Source organism: Rhincodon typus, chromosome 23 (assembly GCF_021869965.1).
Source record: "Rhincodon typus isolate 14 chromosome 23, sRhiTyp1.1, whole genome shotgun sequence".
Lineage (NCBI taxonomy): Eukaryota > Metazoa > Chordata > Chondrichthyes > Orectolobiformes > Rhincodontidae > Rhincodon > Rhincodon typus.
Genome location: NC_063354.1, coordinates 21,130,201 through 21,140,396, shown reverse-complemented (window position 1 = coordinate 21,140,396; position 10,196 = coordinate 21,130,201). Strand labels below are relative to the sequence as shown.

The 10,196-nt window shown below is 39.1% G+C and overlaps 1 protein-coding gene across 2 annotated transcripts in view; it reads right to left on the bottom strand.

Moving 5' to 3' along the window:
* Nucleotides 1–4,458: 4,458 nt before the first annotated feature.
* Nucleotides 4,459–10,196, bottom strand: part of lrrc45 (leucine rich repeat containing 45) — a 59,749-nt gene continuing 54,011 nt past the window's right edge. For both annotated transcript variants that reach the window (XM_020530312.2, XM_048611022.1), the window contains 2 exons: nucleotides 5,412–5,559; nucleotides 4,459–4,952 (listed from right to left, as the gene is read on the bottom strand). In XM_020530312.2, the coding sequence (XP_020385901.2) occupies nucleotides 4,756–4,952; nucleotides 5,412–5,559 (345 nt within the window). In that variant the 3' untranslated portion in view covers nucleotides 4,459–4,755. The remainder of the gene's footprint in view (nucleotides 4,953–5,411; nucleotides 5,560–10,196) is intronic.

The following is a 10,196-nucleotide window of genomic DNA, read 5'->3' as shown; positions in this document are numbered from 1 at the left end:
CCTTCTGTCCCTGTTTGAACTGTAAATGTACATGGAAACAAGATTAAATAGAATGTGATCCCTTCCATAGGGAAATTACTCCTTGACAGACAGTATCCAAATTTTCAAATAAAAGTACATAGGAAGGGCACTGGAAGGCTCCAGCTACCTGTAACCCAACAAGACTAGGAGCCTTTCATAGAAGAAAAAAAGATGATAGCAGAAGGTGGTGGTTGGGATTGAAAGAGGATTAAATATATTCCAGCTATACTTGCTGCATACTAATGTTTGCCAATTTTCATTTTTAAAGAAGCTCTCTTGAAGACAGATCTTAAATTAGTTGCTCTTTGATCAGGGAACAATTCACTCTGATATAGATACTGGTATCGATAATCCAAATGGGATTTTTAAACTGTTGCAATTAAATATACAGTCAATATTCTTCAACAGGGAAACACTGACAGTGCCTTCACGGGGCATTTACTGAGCAATAATTTGCTCACCCAGTGCTGATTGTTTTTACAGATATGGTCCAGGCATGAGTTGAATGAGCATTTTTGTGGTACCAATGAGTTCCAGCAAAAGTGAAGTCAATGAACATCAATCATTTCAGTCTCGAGGCACTGCTGCAACAGTCCCTCAGGGTGGCGTCCTTGGATCAACCGCCTTCAGTAGTTCTATCAATGACTGTCCATCTGTCATAAGGTCAAAAGTGAGGAGGCTCACTGATGATTGTACAGTGGTTTAGTACTATTTGCAACTCTGCAGATACTGAAGCAGTTCATGCCCACATACTGCAAGACCTGAGCGACATGCATGCTTAGGTTGATTAGTGGAAAGGAGGACTTTAAAGACACAAGTGCCAGACAATGATCATTTCCAAGAAATAATCTAATTTTAGGATTTCATTCGAAACTAATAACTTTAAAGAAATAAATTCAATCTTCTAGTTGGCAGTTGAAAGGATGATTCAGCAAGAATTTATATTTTCAGACTTTTACAGTAACAGATTAAATACCATTTTGGAAGCAACTAATGTTAAGAACTTCAGTTCATCCAAATTTGTTCTATCCTCTAAGTTCCATTCACTGATCAGCAACAGTAACCGACCTAGGTTGCCAATCTCTTAACACCTTCAACTTTAAATTCTTATCCTTACTTTATAAACTTTTCGTTGCCTCTTCCTCTAAGCCATACTCCTCCAGTAACAAAAAAATGGAGCCTGAATGTACCTAACCTGGAAGGTCCAGATCTTGTCAGCAATAATCAAAAAGCAAGAGTACTAACAGTACAGTTATCAAGCCATCATGTCAATATCAAAAGGAGCACAAAACTGACACTCCCACAGGGCTCAGGAACTTGAAAGCAACCTCTATCTAACAAAGGTATACCCTCTTACAAAGTTGATCTGTAATTAAAACAAGTAGGAAATGCAACACACCAAATGAAACTCTTATTAATATAGCTGGTATCTACCCACCTGTGAAGAATGCTTGAATCGAGTGGAACAACAAAATCCTAGGAAATCTTTAACAATGGCTATTGAAATAAAGATGTATTTTGCACCAATACCATGAGCCAAAGATTAAAGCATTTGGATGAAACACTATCGAAGCCTGATATACTAATCAAAGAGGAGCAGGAGGAAGATGTCAATAGTTAATATGAGATATGAAGACAACAACATGGTGCTTGAGAGTGCACGAGTGAATAAATGATAAATATCAGCACCTAACATTAGTAACACCTTCCGCTAGGTGGAACAGACTGAAAGCATTATAGTCAAGTACTTTGACGTCATAATTGGAGGCCAAAAGAAAATGGCTTAAAAACAATCCAACCTTCACAAACTTTGAGAATCAAGATGTTCAAGACCTTCTCAACAAATCTTTGAAGCTCTTGCTAGTCTGGCGTAGGGCCATTTTCAACACCAAATTCACAATGTGACTAGATCACTGGTGCTGCAGTGATACTTTTACGGAAACTCTGAAGACTGAGAGGGTGGAAGGGACAGCTGGTGACAGGTAGGTCCACTATGGCAAACACCTAAAGAAACCTGCTGAGACACAGTAGGCTGGCAGGTTAATTTTTTACCTGGATTCCTTCAGACCAAGGGGTAAGAGGGCAAGTGCACTCATGTGGGACCTGCATGCATTCCTTGGGACTATCCTGTTATAACCATTCCTCTACTCCCTCAGGCCATCATTGACTCTGCAACCATTAACCTCCCCTGTTTCCCTAGAATTTGATGTATGTAGGGAACAATCTTGTCATGACCCAGGCTACACCTGGCTCTAGTCCCAATTCCGACTCTGCTTTCAGGCAGCAGATACATGTCCCAGCACCTTATCCCGGAATTATTCCACAAATATCAACTGTCTATGACAGTTAACTTCAGGCAATTGTACACTCAAGACAGCAGGAATATTGTGCAAGACAATTTCAGTACAATAATGGATTAAGAGTGCAATTGCATTATTTTCTCAACAAAACTTAGGTGTAACTAATTCATAGGTAGGGAGAAAATATTTCTCAAACAAGAGGGCATGGGTTTAAAGTGATCTCCATAAGTAGCAAAGATGAAGTGAGGAAAAACTTTTTCACTCAGTGAGTACTTTAGGGTATGGAATGCACTGCTTGTAAATGCGGTGGTGGCAGGTTCAATTGAGGCAGTTAATAGGACATTGGATGATTGTTTGAATAAAAGTATTGTGCAAGGGTATTAGGAAAATGCAGGATATTGGCACTAGGTAATGACGCTCATTTAACAAGCCAATGCAGGCACAAATGGGCCAAATGGCCTTCTTCTACAACATAACATTTCTGTGGACACTGGTTTTATGCTCAAGCATCACTGCACAAATCTCTTCAATCACTTGAGACATATCTGCTCGGACTTTGAGCTCATTTACATTTGACCATCCTTTGCTAGGTGAATTTCTTATGCTAATAATGTGGTAGCATAAATTTCAGTACATAATTTTAGATGTACAAAGGCCTAAAGTTAATTTGGTCTTGGCGTAACTGAAATATTTGGATTTTTACAATGACTTTCTTTGCTATTTCTCTGACTGAGACTGACACTTGAACAAAAGCATTCAGTTTTAGTGTACCCAAAATGTTTCAAACTCCACCACACTTAGCCATCATTCCACTGGATGATCTTCCCAGTGGGCATATTCCTGTTTTGAATAATAATGGGAAAATTGTTGCAGATGCAAGAGGTTCCAAGTATGAGACACCATGCCAAAAGACAATGAGAATCACTGTTAACCCCATAGACGGTGGGGCTTTTGTACTTGTTTTCTGCAAGTTTCTAGATTTAGGAACAGGCATTTGAAGTTTGCAGGAACTTTTAGCATAAGATCTGTGCAGAAATAGGCATAAGGTTTCAAATAGGCTGGATGTTAACTCTATTGACCCACTCGCAGTTTGGAGTGGGAAGGAGTTCGTTAGAGCATAAATGATCTCAGGGTGGGAATTTTCTACATGTGTAAATGTTAAAAATTTAGAGGGATATGATGACAGTGTGGAAAACTGATGCTGAGGTAGTAGATCAACAAGGATTCAGTTGAATGGCAAAGCAGGTTTTAGTTGTTGAACAGTCTACTCCTACTTCTATATGACATCACTAATTGAATTCCTGATGCAGAAGTCAGCCTGATTGACCAGATTGACTTCCTTTTTGGGAGGGTGCAGTCCAATGGAGCAGGGTAAATTCACCCCTGGGGTTCACAGGAGTTAGGGAGGGTGGAAAATTGGAGGCCTTGTAGGGGAGGTCTGAAGCGTTTTAGGGAAGGGTCTAGCAGTGGCAGATTGTCCACGCAGGGATGGTGGCTCTAAAAGTTGGGGGGAAATACAATTCCAATCTAAAGATACTTGTTTAGGTTTAGCTATGGAGTTACCCAGTGAGTCATTCTATGCAAAATTAAAATAGTGAATACAAACAAGGATCACACACATAATAATATTTAAAGGTGCCAACCCACCTTACAGCAGGCTCATCACTGGCCTAGGTGCAGTTCTGTTAAGATTGGACATGATCAAAACATGCCTTTTTTGAGACGGGAACCCAATGTTTCACCACCATGTGAAATTCAGTGAAGGTCAAGAGGTACATTTCAAAAAGTTTGGATTTCAGAATCTGATTTTGGGACGCAAAAACAGATAATCCTCATTCTCAAAAATTATGTTTGGTTTAGCAAATGGAGGCAAAACTTAGCATTAGGCCCAATTAAATGTGTAACTCCCTTTAAACATTCAAAGTATCCAAAAAAATTAACGAGATGTAGTTTGCACATCATGTTAGCATTTGATTCAGAGTTCCAGCATCCACAGTATTTTGCCTTTATTTTAGCCAGCCAGCTGTTTAAAATCCTTTTGAATCTAACTAATTTCAGACACACGACACGTACAAAACCATACCAAAAATATTCATAATTATGATAATCAAATTAAAAGAAATACACGAGAAGACAATTTTTCAGGCCTGTTCCTTTTCTCAAACTTTATAACGTAGTGATCTCAAAACTTCAGTTCTGCTCATTCAGATCACAAATTTAGAAACCCTTTTCTGGGTATGAACAGTGCATCAAGTATTTGCCAGTATCATTCCATTCTTGAAGCTTGATATTACCTAGATCAAAGCATAATCTTTCATCCCTAAACCTATCATTTTTATTCCACCTTCAATTTTGCACCACTTTGTAATCTGAAATTTGGAAAAAAATCTGCCTCTCTTTACTTGTTGCCGACTTTTCATTTTGCTGTAAAGTTTCATTTCTTTGTACACTGAGCACCATATGGAGAGCTATGTACATAGGAAATGATCGCATTATGTAGGAAACTAGCTCGTTGTGCTTCGTCTTCTTTCATTCGCACAATTTCGTTCTCTTTCAGTCGGACTTTTTCCAATAAAGAGCTAATTTCGCTCTCTTTATCCAACATGGCATCTCGGTGATTACTTGACTGTACTGAAATGAAAGAGGAGAACTTTATTTTCAATTCAGTCATGGACTCGGGAATCATTAAACAAAATAGTATTTTGGGGTGAATTGAAGTAAGCAATTAATGGTTACAGAAATTTCAGTCCCAAATTATGCTTCTCTTTTTCAGCACTGATAAGATTTTAATTTTTTTTCATTTTTATTCCAGGTCCTACTTGGTAATAACAAAAGTATAATGTCATAGATCAACTGATTATCAGCCAGCTGCACCATTATAGTGCTTTTTTGTTATCAGACATCAAAGATTTACTCGTTAAAATTTACCTAATACATTAAAATGTTTGAAAAACAGTTGCTCTACGCTTTTGATTTGGGCAAATAGTCAATGTACCCATATTGTATTTAAGAGTTTACCATTAATAGCTGACAAGAGAATACTTTTCAGAGGTTTCACAGTTAATAAAGCAAGTATTTCCGTTTGCATACCTTTCAGTTGTCTTTCTAAAGCTGAAATCTTCTCTTTGAGTCCTTCCTGTGCTATTCGTTCTGCATGCAGATGACCAATTTGCTCCTGGAGTTCTACCCGTACATTATTAACCTCTGCAACTTTCTCTTGGTCCTTACCAGATAATTCCTGAACATGGAATTTTCAGTGTTAGGAATTTTATTACACTTGGATTGCAATTCAAACAAGTCTATTCTAAGTAATTTCACAATAGTGAACATATTATGCACAGCATATTCTCCCGACATAATTACGGCCAGAAAGTTCTATTAAGGCCATATTGATTTATCATAAAAATGGCTAAGTAGTGGGAACATATTGTGCAGACTAATGAGATTGAGGTGGGCTAAATGGCTGCACTGATCTGTATTTATCTTATGTCAAAATGTTTTCTGATGAACATTTGAAAAGAAGATTGTAGAAAGACCATATTTCCAAAGTTATTAGCAATGCAACCTTTTCAGCAAAACATCAACAAAAGGGAAATCTTTGTCTGCTCAGGCAAACCTCAGAGGAAATTTTTCCTTGATCTTGATAAAATTCCAGGTCAGACCACCAGGCATGCATAACTGCTTTCCCCCAACACTCCATAAAGATATGCAATTAAGACAGACTTCTTAAAAAATATATTCCCTCATGAGATGTAGGCGCTGCTGGACTGGTCAGCACTTATTGCTCAGAAGGCACTTAAGAGTCAACCACATTGCTGTGCATCTGAAATCACATGTGGGCCAGGTAAGGATGGCAGATTTCCTTCCCTAAAGGACATTAGTGAACCAGAGGGGTTGCAACAATCGACAGTGGTTATGTGGTCACTAATAGGCTAGCTTTTTATTCGAGATTTTATTGAATTGTAAATTTCACCATCTGGCATTGATGGGGTTCAAATCTACATCCTCAGAACATTAGCCTGAGGTCTGGATTACTAGGCCAATGACATTGACACTATGCCACTGCCTCCGCCTGCAGCCATTTCCATCTATTAGGCCAATCCCAAAAATCACAGACTTCCTATTGTATCTTATCTTATAGTCATACAGTCATAGAGTCATACAACACGGAAACAGACCCTTTGGTCCATTACTGAGTAGTTGCTTCTGTTAAAGAATTTTGCACTGTACGCTTAAAATTTAGAAAGACATGTGATTCACTACTGTAGATGGCCTCGTCCCCATCTTCGCCACCCCTTACATGAGCCAAATTTTAACAAATGTCCCTTTTCCCAAATCTTGAAACATGTCTTTGTCTCCCATAGTTTAGGTTTTATTTAAAGGTGTACTGGAATTCAGTTTATTTAATCCCTTGAGAATTTAAATACCTAAATAAGATCGCCTCTAAACCATGCTAACTGTTAAACAGGTTAGAACCCTTACCGGATTGTTCATTATTTTTGTTTTATGCTTTTCTCAACTTTGAATTATGAGCTGTAAATGACCGATGGATTTTGGGACAGCTTGGATTTCAAAACAGAACAGACCGAGTAAACTTTTTTTTTTGAGGCCTGGCCTGGAGGCTAATTGCAGGTTGAGCCTTGATCAAAAGGTTCTAACAGACACAGCAACCCTGGGAAAGAGCACTGTGTTTAAACAGATGGCAGAAGTTGGCTATTAACGAGATCAACACCTGAGAATTTGCATCAGCAAGTCTGAAGGAGACCCTATGTTCAAGCAGATGGCAGCTGTTGAATGGTGACTGAGGCCTTGGAGAGAGTTGATCAGTCTATCAGGGCAGAACGAGAATTAATTTTGTATGTTACCTGAGAGGAAGTTCTGGAATGCTGCTGAGACAGCATGAAGATATGAAAGCTCCATGCCTAATCTGATATATTTTTTAAGCTCAAAGGGTAGAAAGCTGATTTAGAATTATTGCTGTCTTTGCTTGGGTGAACCAAGAAGGAGACACCCTGAACACTTCAGGAAAACAGCAGAGGGGTCCACAGTTATGTCTGTGAAACAACACATTGTGAAAGCCATTTTATGTAATCTCGCCAGTTCTTTTACTAATCCCTTAACTGTTAGTTTGTCTTTTGTGTGAATGGAGCTGAAAACAAATGTTTTGTGTTTAAAGCACAGACGTAAATCAGCTTACCGTGCTGTTTAATTTTTTCTTCTGCTAATGTTAATTGTTAATTTGTATTGTATTGTTAAGTCTTTTGTTGAAGATACAAAACTAGTGAACGAAAATGAATTAGTCCTAAAGTCTGGGATTTGGTACTCAAAAGTCTGGTTAGAAACCATAGGAGTGACTATTTGAGGGTCTTTAATGGTTGTTTTACTGGTGTTTTGCATAGAGGTAGAAAGGCAGCTTTGGTTCAACTGTGTGTTTCCATGCTGTAACAGATACAAGACTTTCCAATATCAGTGCTTTCTCATCACAGCAAAGGTATCAAATTCCATTCCTTATTTGAGTTGTTCTTATCTGTCTGTCCTTCAAGGATAGCACATCAGTTCTCAGATTTTAATTGACAGATTACACAGACAGTTTAAACTGATTTTTCGCACTTCTGGATTGCAGATTTTTTTTTTTTTAAAATTTTGCATCTAGTTTCATGACTAAAGTTTAACAGTTTAATTTGTAACCCTGAAGAACTGTTAAATTTCCATCCTCAAATTGGCATTTTAGTGTTAGTTTGGTTTAGCTCATTGTATGCCTATCTTGGAGTTAAGAAGGTTGTAGCTTTAGTTCCCAACACTAATGAGCACACGTTCTAGGATGACACCAAATACTGTACCGAAGATAAGCTGCATTGCTGGACAGGCTTTCAAATCTGACACTAAACTTAAGCTGTATCTTCCTATTTGTTGAAGAGCATGGAGCTTTCCCTATGTTTTGGCCACTAGTTAACCCAGACCCAACACTACAAAATAAAAGAAATTGACTAACCATTCCTGCATTTATTTGCCATTTGCAATGCATAAATTGGTTGCGATTGGAACCAGGTTGACCTCATTGACTATGAGGTCGTTGATTTCAGTTGTTAACCTGGGCCAATCAGGAAAGCCCTGGCTGACCAATATAACCAGGAGATTAGATCTCCTCAGTCAGGCAACTGAATTCTGAGCTGGCTGGTTATATCTAGTGTATTGTGAATAAGTAAATAAAGGATGACATAGTGATGGGATACTGGCCTCTGTGCAGTTATTTCAGTGGTGATAAGTGAAAACAGGATGTGCCTGAAGAACATTTACTTGCAACAGTCATCTTGGAGTTGGGGTAAGCATTTCAGGCATCATGCCTTTATTTGGAAAGCTTGACTCATTTGTTCCTGCCTGCAGTTGAAGGCTGGGCTCAGTATATGGAAAGAATGTGTTTATTTTTTTTTCTTTTCCCCTGGGCATATGACATTGGTGCAGATGAAAAGCAATGAGTAATCCTTCTGACTGCTTATGGACCTGCAACATTCTCAGTTATAAGGGGCTTAACTTTCCCAGAGGCTCCAGACACTAGAACATTCCAAAAGTTGATGGAGTTGGTCAAGGAATATTATGACCTCAATCATCTAATTGAGATGCTTTTGGTTTTATTTGACTGTTACAGAACCAGTGGAATCCATGTTGGGATTTTTGAGGCTGAGACAACTGGCAGAGGCATGTGATTTTTTTTTTTGGGTTAATACTGAGATGCTGAGAGACCATTTGGTATGTGGGATTAATGACGTAACCATGCAAAAGCACCTACTAGCTGAAGCCCAAGTTGACTTCAAACAGGCACTATAACTTTTTTTTTTTTTTTTTTAAAAAAAGAGCTACAGGGTATCCCTATAGAAGTGGACTCCCTCGCCTCTCTGACTAAATTTGGGGAACACCACGTGACTGCAGACAATCGCAGAGCATCATGCAGGACATATCCTAAGCAGAAGAACCCTTGGCTGGCCCACAGCAGAACCCCACAATAAAGCTGAGCCTTGGTCAAGCAGCTAAAGGTTCTTCAGGATCTGGGCCAGCAAGCCATAGTATTTGCTGCCAGTATGTGGACTGAAGACAGCAAAGGAGTCTTACAAGGCCTGACTTGAGTAAGAAAAAATTGTAGGCCAGTACCCAGGAGAGTTCACACCCTGGAAAGTCCCCCTGCATGTGGGTTGGAACAATTTGAATTGCTTAGTGACATCCAAATCGGAACTGATTTTCAAGTTAATGTTTGGTTAAATGGTCATCCAGTTCGTATGGAGGTCAATACTGGCACAGCTGTATCTGTGGTTGCAGTATTGGTCATTAATCAGATTCACCTGGGATTCCAACCCTTAAATTTGCACCTGACCAAGAAAATACACTGGGGAACCATTGCAGATTAAGGGTACGACTTTGGTTCCAGTCTCCTATGAGAAGCAGTTGGTACAGTTACCACTAATGGTAGTAAAAGGCTCGGGCCCAAGCCTATAGGGGTGGGATTAGTTGAAAAAGATTCACCTGGATTGACTCAACATTTTTCAACTTTAAAAAGGGGTGCCTCCATGAAGTCCCAGTGAAATACCCAGGAGTATCTCGGGAAGGACTTGGGACTATCAAAGGGGCAAAAGTCAGTTTACATGTTGACCAGGAAGCAATTCTGAAATTTTGAAAGGCCTGCCTGGTGCCATTTGCCTTGCAGGAGAAAGTAGAGGTGGAAATCGGGAGGCTGCAGAGCAAAGAAATCATCAAACCAGTGCAGTTTGCAGAATAGGCAGCATCGGTCGTACTGATTTGTGAAGCCTGATGGCACAGTTTGCCTTTGTAGGGATTTTAAGCAAACAGTAAACCACCTCTCGCAGCTGGATATGTCACTAACTG